The 12,377-nt window shown below is 41.5% G+C and overlaps 1 protein-coding gene across 1 annotated transcript; it reads right to left on the bottom strand.

The window, feature by feature from the left end:
* Window positions 1-210: 210 nt before the first annotated feature.
* nr1h4 (nuclear receptor subfamily 1, group H, member 4) lies at window positions 211-11,935 on the bottom strand. Its single transcript, XM_034588394.1, has 10 exons — window positions 11,643-11,935; window positions 10,688-10,868; window positions 7,953-8,330; window positions 5,851-5,991; window positions 4,800-4,942; window positions 4,606-4,704; window positions 4,105-4,204; window positions 3,806-3,952; window positions 1,116-1,229; window positions 211-997 (listed from the first exon to the last, which is right to left on the bottom strand). Exons 2-10 carry the CDS (start codon window positions 10,782-10,784, stop codon window positions 759-761), a joined length of 1,458 nt encoding a protein of 485 aa, XP_034444285.1. The 5' UTR covers window positions 10,785-10,868; window positions 11,643-11,935; the 3' UTR covers window positions 211-758.
* Window positions 11,936-12,377: the final 442 nt, after the last annotated feature.

Below are 12,377 nucleotides of genomic sequence, written 5' to 3'. Positions count from 1 at the left end.
CAGTGTTTGCTGTTTTAAGTTATGCATGGAGAGTCCATATCTAATCAGATAAACCTTTAGATTTTTTTTAATTTATGATACTACAGTTTCATTAATCATATCATAATTCTTCTCATGTACCAGATGATTTACCTCTAGACCTTCTCCTCATTGAAAAAGCTGGTTCCTCCCTTTTGACAAACATGTATGAAAACAAGCTTCATCTTTTACTTTTTCATCTTAAAAGTTATTGAGGCAGAACATAAAACATTTGCATATTTACAGCATTTAAATGAAGCAAGTTGTATGAAGTTTTTTTTTACGAATATAAAATAAACGAAGCTAATATCAAACTGAATGTCATCTAAAAACCTTACACTTGATATGAGCACCCCTTCGCTTTGAATGAGTTCCAGTGTTTGCACTTGCCTGACGAATCACGCTGGGCCTTCAACATGTTTTACATGAGGGTTTAACACGATGTTCACAGCAGTAAGAAGTCTTAATCTGCTTCAGCCAAACCTGTGAATACTTTCCTCTTTGTGCTGTAAACACCTCCATAATTTCAAGTTCCTCTGCATGTGTGAGTAAATAGACACAATGATGGTGTGAGTAGAGCAATAATCTGAACTCACAGAGTCCCTACATGTCTAACGCTGTCAAGGTGCTGCAACACAAGTTTCGCAGGGACTTAATTCCACATCATGTAGTTGAATGGTGACCTTTGTCTCACACGTCTAAATGTCATCACCTCCAGGGCATCTCTTTTGTTCCGTTTCCTACTGCACGTCCCATATCTCACAGAGCAGGGGGGTAAATTTGTGGTCGTTCATCCTCCACGATGTGAGCATCTCTGCGTGGTAATGGTTGAGTGTTCTCAGCTCTGTCAGACGGCCCAGGAGACGAGCAAAGTACTGCGGCTCCTGCGGATGCTGCAGGACGCACAGCTTCCTCAGCACCTCCAGCATGGGCTCCTGAAGTCTCTCCACAGCCTGCTGGTCCTTCACGTAGGGCCGATCTGGAGACGAGAAGACGGATGGTACACACACGTCTTTTAGGGGATCATAGATTGTAGAGATTGATTTAAACAGCTCCCAAAGTGACACAACCTGTCTGGGTTAGGGAGTTGTTGATACCTGGTGTTAAGATGGTGATGGCTGTGAGGAGAGCCTGTTCCTCCTCTATCATGTGGAGTTCCCCAATGCTTTTGTAAAAGTTGAACATGGGCGTCATGAATTCCTCTGATATACCTGCAGAAAATGACAATTTGTTATATTCTTTATATTCATTCTTTCATGAACAACAAGCTGCCTTTAAAAACTCAAAAGTTGAGTTCAGACCTTGGATTAAGAGCTGTCTTTAAAGGGATAGTTCACCTAAAAATGAAAATTCACTCATAAGCACAACATTCAAATTCTACTCGAAACGAGGTCATTTACACCATGTTTTTGGCCTAAATGACTGATATGATCCTGGAGGAGGATATCAGATGAATGTTAGGCAAAGAAACTGTGTAAATGTCACTGCAAATTGCAGTATGGAGGCATTTCATGTTTTTTTTTTGCTGTCTCTTTTCTGTCAAACTCTTCACCCACCCCTCCATCGGCAAAGTGCTGAGTAGGTAATGAGTGAATTTTTCATGTTTGGGTTAACTATCCATTTAAGTCTTGGTTTGACTCCTTAGAGCTGTTTCAGATCATAAACAGTATCACAGTAACAATACCCTCGTTTTAAAGTAAGGATGCGTGGTTACAACTCACACAACAGAAAACAGCAGCAGCAGAACTGATACATGAGATTCTGTCTCATGAAGTTTAACAATAGAGTTTTAAATCCACTGTCATCTCTCAGCACTACATTGAACTAATGTTAATAAACTCATCAAGATCCATGAATTATTCTGTGGTAAAATGGTGAAAATGTCAAAAAACGCTCAATCTCCCAATGTTGAAAAACATTTTTTCCCCTGGATCTGCACCATGATCCAATTTTAATAGAAACATCCTTCCATCCAAGTTCTGTGATAATCTTTTCGGTTGTTGTCGTGTAATCTTGCTTACACACCAACAAGTAACCTCCTTGGCAGAGGTAACAAACGGACAGGGGTGGAAATACACTCTCCTTGATGGAGATAAGAGTTAATCTAAAGAATGAGATGCGGGAAATGTAAGTGGAGTAAAGAGTTTGTCTTGCACAACACTCTGCACTTTGAGCCGGGACAGTCTATCAACAGTCCTCTCTCATCTGCATTATTGTTCATCTAGATCCTGAATGATCGTCCACAGCCGAGAAAATAAAATACGCTCTACACAAAAGGGCAGAAGCAGATCTACCTCTACACATAAACTCATGTATTGTGCGGGTGTCGTTTTACTGAAAAACAACACATCTCTGACCAAAGACCAAACAAATCATATAAACACAACTGGGAGCACAGGTCACTGTAGCAAGAGCTAATTTCATTCAACAGTCATTGTACTGTTAATGTTAACACTCATATCAAATCAACTTCTCCTCTCCATAGTAAATAAAGATTTAATATTACACTCTCTATTTGATTCTAAATGTTTGCATTGAGTTTTCAAACCAACAGGGGCGGGCTGGGGTCTGTTTGCTCGGACCCATCATCGAGCGTTCAGAAATGCCAGTGGGGCTCAGAGGGAGAGAAGTGGACAATAGCATTCTAGATGTGTTGATAGGAAACAATGGTCTCTTCAGACAGCTCTGCTCCCTGATTCTCCCAGACTGGCCTTTAGTGTGAATATCTCCCTTCCCTACTATTCACGCCAGCCATGTGCCGAGGGACCCACACACATACACACACACACACACACACACACACACACACACACACACACACACACACACACACTCCTGCCATCACTGCCGCTGCCTGTCTAACTGTCCAGCCTGGTTGACACAATGACACCTCGTATACATATCAATGATTTTTTTAAACCACCACTCAATCAACTATTTGATTTGACTTATAATAGAGAGACGGCTGTTTATGAGAACTATAACTTTCCATAGCAGAAACATCCTATATGAGTGTTTATTGAATTCAACCTAGTGCCACTTTGGTTCAAATTAGCTGTGAGCTTCCCTGCACACACACACACACACACACACACACACACACACACACACACACACACACACACACACACACACACACACACATCTAAAAGCAGTGAAACTATACCCAGTGCGGGTGTGTGTGCACGTGTAACCCACACCCCACTGGAGATCACACGTCTCCCACCTGCATCACACAGATCAGGCAGATCAATTATTCAAGGAGGATCCGAGAAGTCTTGGCAGCTCGACTGCAGGTGGAACTACAACTGCCAGGATGCTGCAGCTTCTACCTCCTGGTGGAGCAAAGGCCCAGGAGGCTTGAAGGTCGTGAATCAGGAGTTCATATTCTGTGGTTTGATGTGCAGGTGTCACTAGATTTTAGCTGATGAACGTATAGATGCTGTTTGTTTGTTCGTTTGCAGCATTACATTATACAAAAACTACCATGAAACCTGGGGGATGGATGTGGTGTGGGTCAGGGAAGAGCCCATTGACATTTTGTTGCGGATCCATCAAAATGTTCACAGATTTTTCAGGAAACAATTCATTTATCCAGATGAAACAATCAGGCATATTTAGGGGGCTGATATCTATGAGTGTGGGTCATTTGGTGCAGCTTGATTTAAAGGGTCTGTTGGGCCTTGGTGGTCGTATGAGCTCTATTCTAGTTCACACTGTGCTAAGTTAGAACTCCGGTGCATCACAGAAACAAACATTTTCAGGCGCACTACATCCGCTGACTCACCACTCTTGCGTATCCTCTCTTCTAAAACCTCTGTGTGTCCGTTGGGCATCTTCTTGCTGAAAACCTGAGCTGAGCGCAGAAACATGGCTTCCACGGCCGAACCCTTCAGCAGAGCGATCTGGTCTTCGTGATTCAGAGACAAAAACCCTGCCAGAGAGATGATACCACACGTTGCGAGAAGAAATAATGAGGCAACTTGTGTTTTTATGGACACTACCAGAGTGTGTAATGGTCTCCACATTCAGATACATTCATAAAACCATTTGTATTCTACAGGATCTGAAAACAAGAAGAAATACCTGGAATATTTTTTGTGAACTCCACCAGAACTTGAACTTGACTCGTTGCCATCTCTGTCAACAGGAGGAAGTTTTCCTCTGCACTGTACTGGTCCTGTAGCTGCGGGGGAAGCACAGCAGTAAACAGTTCACACCATTAGTGTGGTGGTGGTGTTCTCGGGCTTATCTATGATGATGTTAACAATCCACTCCTAAACATGGAAGAGTGCAAACTTTAGCAGATGAACACCAGTAGTCTGATGTCTTTACTGGTGCATGTACGGTGGCCCTGAAAGGCATATAACGGCAAATGAGAAAACACAACAGCAATAACTTCTAATGATTTGGACAGAGGTTTTTTTTATTTGTTGTTGTGTTTTGTTAATTTAATTTGCACTTCAGGGCGATCGTACAAATGTGCAACTTTCTGTTGCAATGTGCAAACAGCTCATCCGTGGACATTTTTAATGACAATAATCAGAATAGAGTTTGAAGTTTGACACAATATTAAGGGTAATGTACCAGTTTTTTGGCCACGTCTTGAGGAATTTGGTGTCTGTTATAAGCATCTACGATGACCTTCATGAGAGCCCGCTGCGCTTTGGTGATTTCAACTTTTTCCTGTATTAAAAAAACAGAAAACATTCAGTCATTCAGATGTGACGCACACTTTCCCATCACAATGTATGTGACAAAATGGGTGTATTTGTGATGACCTTTGTCAGTTTGGTGGTTGAGGTGACCTGCTTGTTGTCTATGTTGTCCGCCCCCTCCGTCTCGTCTCCAGTCGACTGTCCCGGCGACGCCTTGGTGTTCTTCCGTAGCCGTTTAGATTTACACTGGATCTCTGTCAGCAGACCTGCCAGCAGGGATGAGGGCTTCATTATGTGTGCTGAAGCGATCTCAGCTCTTCATTCAACAGCCGTGTCATGCAGTTATAACCGATAACTGATTAGAGTTGGGTGGGAAAAGGTCAAAGGTCGCATTGGCCTCACAACATGTTTTGGCCTCTCAAGTCTGTCATCCCATAACGTCTAACAATAACAAATGTAGTCCCTTCACATCTCCATTTCTCTGTTGTTAGTTCAATCAAAAAGAAAGATTGTCCCCTTTTAACAAAATAATTGATTCGGAGAGAGGAAAGAAATGAAAAGAGATAAAACATTGACGTCTCCAGTAAATCATCATCGGTCTTTTCACACTGTGACTTAAAAGGTCTAATTTGTTGAGCCTGCAGGTGTAGTCATGAAAGCCTGCCACCCTGCAATATTCATCACGGCTTCCCTGCACTATTTATGAGCAACAGGAGTCCAGTCTATCCTCCTGCTCTTTTCAACTGACGGCTCGTAATGGACCCAACAACTAAGAATCCCCCGAAGAGTCGAGAGAAAGCACATTATTCACAGAAATGTGTGGTACGCTTCATACTTGAAACTTTTGAGACCAAAAAAATTCTGTAGTAAATTTCTTTTATTGTCAGTTTTTTTTAATGAAGCGTAAGGTGTCTGTCTACCGCTGCTCTTCCTGTAACTGCAACAAAAGCAGGACCTCTCCATTGTCTATTATGTGATACACAATCCTCAATAAAAATGAAACAGCCCGTGTCAGAGGGGAAAAGGAGGGTTCACCAACTAAAGAGACTCAAATCAGTTTGAATGGATGCATGACAGTCAATAGAAACATGTCATCAGGTTAATCGACGTGAATGTTCAGAACCTCGTCGGCACCAACAGGCACCAGAGGCTCCGGACGAGCAGGGATACTCACACTCAGCCAGCATCCCCATCTCTCTGCACTTTCTGAGCCGGCACTCCTGACATTTCCTGCGCATATACATGTCCATCTCACAGTTTCCTCCACTCTTGCATTTATACACCGCTTTCTTTGTTATGCTCCGTCTGAAGAAACCTGCGCACGGGGAAAGACAAAGAATTGTCACGTGCATGGTACAAAGAGATGCTGATTCAAAGCTAAGACATTTTGCACTTTCATAAAGAAATTGATTACGTACAGTAGTATATTCTAAGTATTTATCAAGTGTTTGTCAAGTACTTATTTCTCTTTGATAGATCAAACACAAATGTATCTTTAAAAAATCTAAAATCGTCCAAATTAGTTACTTTCCTTTTTGAATTATCATAGATTCTTCTACACGATCCATCAGTAGATACAGTATTAAAAAGTAGCTCCACCAGCTACAACAGTAAAATGCTGCTCATATATTAATGCTATATTAATGGCTGCCTTTGGCTAAGGAGGTAGAGCGTGTCATCCATCAGCCAGAAGGTCAGTGGTTCAATCTCCTAGCAGTCTATTCAATCATATTAATAATCATAATCATAAAATAATAGAATATATAAACATTCTGCATCATGAATTTTAATATGTTGATACTTTGAGAATATTCCCCTGATAATTAATTCATACATATGCAATGCAATGGAATATATGTTTGAATTGGTGTAATAATGATACTTTTCAAAATAAAGGTTCTTCCACCACATTGCAGATTCTGCCGTTTTTTTAAACCACAATTATTCAAAATTAATGAATCTAATCGTCAATAAATAAAACTACAGTTTCACAGGTCACGCACTGTTCTAATAATGTCACACAGAGAATCCCTTGAACACACACACACACACACATGCACACACACACAATAACGTCGGAACAGTCATTAGACATTCTGACATCCAACATTAAGCACAATGTCCTGCATTAGAGTAACTGAGCTCAGGTTGCTCCTGCATTGTGCAGCAGAAAGCTGAGAGGGAACCCAATCTGGCAGCGGTACCAGGTAGACCTGAGCCTATTCTCAGTCAAATGGCAGGACAGGCCCCGCTGCCCTCCAGGCATTGTCCAACCTCACCGTGTGGAATTACACTCATATCCATTCACCCTGCAGTTGGCAGGAATCACGGCACATTTCACAGTGTCATAAAACACGGGGAGGAGCCGGTGAAGGCCACAACCTTACTGTCACCATGTGGAAAACATTTACATGGTTGTAAAGTGTAAGTTCTAACTGAGATATTTCCTCATTTACAGTGTCATCTGTTCACTGTGAACGCGCCTGAATGGTTTGTTAAACTGCACGGATTTGCTGCGTGTTCCAGGCCCGTACCTGAACATGGAATCAGCAGCAATATGCCAGCGTGAACAGCAGCGGTTGCAGCTAAATATGATTGAATCAGACATGTATTTATTTTTGTAGCCACAGAGAATATTCATGTTCTTCACATATTCCTCTTCACCAGCTTCTGTTTGGACTGTAGATAGGAGCGGCCCTGTCATGGGTGGCCCCTAAAAGTCAACAGCTACACACATTAACTTAATTTTGGAATGTGGGCCAAATGTCATCGAGTGGGCCGGGACGTTTACTTTAAACAGTGCAAACGCTGCCTGGCTCAAATAAAACATCTAAAACTGAACAAAAATACTCCGTCTGTCTGGACATAGCTTTTATAAAGGACAAATTTCTTCCTTGTGCACAACTGTGTTCTTCATTGCAGCCGAATTTATTAGTTGATTAATTCAATGCTTGATTAGCAGAAAGTAAATCTGCTATATTTTGATAAAGTTTTTAGTCTTGATTGAGTTAATAGCAACTTGAAATGTTATCTTGGGCTTAATTGATTTATTTTTCCTGTCTTTTAGGTCAAAAATTATTGCTTTTATTAAGCAAAAAATAACTGACCAATAGTGAAAATAATCACATCCCTCAAAAGTGGTTAACTTTTATCATCGACTGCCCTTTATTTTATGGTCCAATCTGGACAAACGTACACACACACACACAAAGGAATTAAATGTGAATACTTAAAGCCTAATACACAATGTGTGTATGTTTTGATTTCCAATCTCACCTTTACAGCCCTCACAGGTGAGAGCGTTATAGTGATATCCAGAGGCCTTGTCCCCACACACAACACACAGTTCCTCCCCTTTGACCCTTCCAGCTTGCGACATGTGCCGGGTCCTCTTGCACACGGTGGACACCACAGCAGACGTGTCCTCCATCTCAGCATCGTAGCTGACCTCCAGGGCTCCCTTCCTCAGTTCATATATCCCTGTGTTTGAGAACCACTCGTCTCCGTTGTACTGGGGGTAGTAGTTCTGACTGGAGTAGTATGGTGCGGGAGGCATGGTTGGCTCCATGGACGGGTACTGCATGCTGGGGTAGACGGTGAAGGGTAAGACGTCGGGATCCTGCAGGAGAGAACTGCCGTGATCTGCCAGAATATCTGAGACAAGAGGAGGAGGATGATAAATACAATAAGTTTGACCAAGAAAAAAGAGCAATAAATCACTCTCTTTCTTCAGAGCTTTTAAATAAATATCAGTTTCTTCCTTGGCAGGTTGAGGTAGGCAAGTTGTTATCACACAGCATAAATTTGGATTTCATGTGTCTGTAAATTTGATGTGCTGAGAAAGATCATAAAATGTTGTGGAAAGCTTTGGAAAAAAGTAATAAATGGACCTTGAGTAAATATTAAACTGACATTTTCAAGGTCATGAATGAACGTTCACTCTCAGCAACAGTTACATGATTCAACATAATAAAACCTGGACTGCACCAACCAGGAAGGAAGGTCAGTTGGAATCCTCGTAACTCCCTCTCCTTTTATGCCTATATGCAGACTTTGTAGATTTAGAGTTATCAACTTCTAATCTAATCAGTGACATATACAGTATATAGTTATATCTCATAAGTGTGGGTTAAGGTATGTCTGTGTTGTTTCTGTTTTTTAATGTTTTCCTTTTTCCCCCTCAGTGAATAGCTTTTTTATATGTTGTGTATATGAATCTTCCTGTATTTCCATATTATTTTGATCAAATAAAAAAACATTGATCACAAAAAATGGTACAAAATCAAGTCACATTTATTTTTGGATCAGAGAGATTGAAAATATTTTGCTAAGAGTGTATTTATCAGAGCGTCTGAGCTGAAGACAGCGGCTCACTTCACCTGACATGAAGGAACTGCAAGTGGTGATGATTATCAATGGGAACATCCCTATTAGTGACCACTTTCACATCGGTTCCCCAGTTTTTTGGTTCCCCATATTGTGTAATAGTATAATGTTGCTTTAATATGATTATTTTACTATAATAAGAGTTGATGCCGCTAAAGAGAAAAAAAATCAGTCAGATGTTGAATCAAGTTAAGTCATTTTTATTTATCGATTTTATTTAAAACCTGATCAACATTCAACACATTTATCCTTGAAACCTGAACTGTGATAAAAAAAACTTTATTAGTTTGATTTGAAGTGCTCGTGAGAGAAGAGACGGGCTCAGCAGTAGTCGGCAACACACACAACACATACTATAAACCCATAAATGATTAACGGCTGGCTTGCACAGGTCACACTGTGTCTTTTAGAATGACATGTAACTCCACTCCCAACAAGTTGGCACTTTTTAAACTGATACAAGAATGTGATATGATCCTATATTGTTGTTTCAGCTTTACTGATTTCCGAGCTGGTAAAATTCATGACATGACGTTTCCTTTAAAAACGTCCTATAGGGTGATGAGGAGAGAATTTAAAAGAATGATCCCTCGACTGAACTGAAATATGAACATTAAAACAAGCGGTTCCTTTTACTACTAGTTCAATATCTGTAAACTGTATGTATCACTGACCTCTTGAAGACTTGTTCTGGACCATGCTCATCTCAGTGTGACCAGACACAGTTTTCAGAGACTCTACTCTCTGATCTCCCCAGTGCACCTCTGTTCTGTGGGTCAGTCCTTTCTTCTTGCCCGACTAAAAAGAAATCGTCCTCCATTTATTTATGCTAATGGATAAACCTGTCATCTAAAGACGTGAGAACAGCAGATGAAGAACAAAGCCAGTTTGGAGCTTGCTTGAGAAATCCCAAAGGGAGCAAAGGTTGCCGCGGCTACTCATTAACCACAAAAATGGCATGTCTTTACATAATTACAAGTAGCCGGCTAATGTTTAAAGTCATTTCCCGATTGGGGCGATGGTACTGGCTGACTGCTACTGTGCGCTGTGCCTGGATTTGTGAGCCAGAGATTACCGAGAAACTTGTTTGTCTATGCAATTAGTATGAGGAACATGTGCACACTTAAGAGTTTATGGATGCAACTGTTATCTGCCTGCTTTCTAATAGTTTATTACCTGTTAGGATCAGATATTTTTAGCTTTGTATTTCACCGCTCTGGTTGCTCTCTCAACTGCAGCACAGAGTTACAACTGCTTCTGGTCGGTTGATGGTGGATCTCGGATAATCAGCCTGTTGTATCTGGTAGCTGATTGGTTGTTGTAATAATAAACCATAGCCTTCTAAAGTTCAGCCTCATACCAAAGATTTCCAATGTGAAACTGTTGATTTAACTTTATATCATTATTTAGGAGCATGTTTGTGTAGTAGGCAGGTGTTTCGGTTATTTTGTCCGACCCATTCCTTTCAATTAGACTGGATCACTATAACAGTAACTGGTTTCCAGTGGGCATACCCAAGTAATGGTGGTGATGATCATGGCACGTCTCCTCTCGTCACTATATTTGCATGCCAATATTAGCATGTAGCGTCTTTATATGAGCTACTTTCGGCCGAGTAGACTTACCAAACAAGTGGGCGCTCTCTGCGATGGAGAACTCATCGCTGTGTGGGATTTGCAGTGGTCCCACCACATTGATGTCGGGGCCCACCCACTCATTCATTCAGGAGGGTCGTCGGGCACCAGCACAGGAAAAAAACACAGATTTGCACCGCGCCACAGAACCGTGGTACCCCTCTGTTCACTTCTGTAACAAGAACAGAAAATGTGTGATTTGTGGAACATGGTAAAATCTCCTGAACACTCTTGTAGCTCTGCAGGATCGTCTGAAACCTGCACCACAGAGTAATTAAACATCAGCCTGGGAGTCTCCACATCAACCCACCAGACAGGTCTCCTCACCCACACAGGGGGGATCTGTCTGGTAGCTGCCTGCGGAGAGGTGGGGGATGGAAGTCAGGCCACAGCAAGGCCTCCCGGAGAACACGGAGACAGGAGCCTTTACTTTCTATGCTCTGACTAAGCAGTAAATATACTGTATGACTTATCCCATTTCATATCAAGTACACATTACGTCTGTAGGGCCCACTCGATAGCATGTATCTCTAGACAGGGTCGTCTTTTTAAGGTAATTTTTCTGAACATAATATAATCTTCTAAAGTCTCCGTTTGCACATTCAACTCATTTAATATTATACTAAAAGCTGAACTGTAGATGCGCTGATATCTCAGGAATAACAGACATGTTTTCAAAGTTATACAAGGTCCTCTTCTGAAACATTACTTGTGTAGACCTCACTTGGCACATTTATTTTTTAATCAACGCAGCGTAATTTCCCCTGAGAGGAAAAAAGCAGCCCACAAGGATACGGAAAAAACCTCCAGTCCACATTTACAGCCCACACAACAGCCAAGCATGCCCCTCTCCACCTGTCAGATTCAGAGGCTCACCAGTGGCTCATAGGAAGTCACAGGTTCGTGAACATGAAATAAAATAAATCCTCAATCTTGCAGTTCTTACCTTATTCCAGTCGGTGAATACTGAATCCCTGCTTGGTACCAGTTTTTCCTTTTCTTTCCTTGTTTCTGATTATCCACAGTGTGATTCTACAGCTCCATCAGTAGTCGCCGATGAACATTAGGTCGCTTGTGTCTGGATTCCAGTGAGAACATGTGTGACTAGTTGAGGTCAGGGAGAAATGGATGGTGGTTATTAATTAAACTGTCCATGTCAACCCCCCCCCCCCCCCCGAACTAAACAGCCAAAAAAATCCCTCTTTATCATAACAAGACAAGAGGCTGCCTCATGAATTCCCTCTTAACAGCCGAGGGTCATAAATCCCACCCACATACACCAACATCACACATGGAGCCTACATCCAGTCATCAGCATTACACAAACATCTGAGCCGAGCAGATGAGCTGCTATCAGTCCAAAGTCCAATCGTTAAAATGTCTTTTTAAATCTTTGAATAAAAACACAGGATGATGATGTGCTTTTCTGTGTCAAATCATTTTCATTGTTCTTTTATATAGTATATTTCCATCAGTATATGAGGAAATTGAGTCTATCACATAAAACTCAGACTGTGTGGTAATCATCTGTCCTTGAAATGGTAGAATCAGTCCTTTTATCTTGTCGCTGCAATGTGCACGGCCAGTTTACGCCACATTTGTTTATATTGGCACCTTCATACCTCGGTGTACCTGCCCTGGTGTCTTTGTGCACTCTAAGATCATCATGCACGCTGCCATT

This window comes from Hippoglossus hippoglossus, chromosome 6 (genome assembly GCF_009819705.1).
Source record: "Hippoglossus hippoglossus isolate fHipHip1 chromosome 6, fHipHip1.pri, whole genome shotgun sequence".
NCBI lineage: Eukaryota > Metazoa > Chordata > Actinopteri > Pleuronectiformes > Pleuronectidae > Hippoglossus > Hippoglossus hippoglossus.
This window is presented reverse-complemented; position numbering and strand designations above follow the sequence as displayed.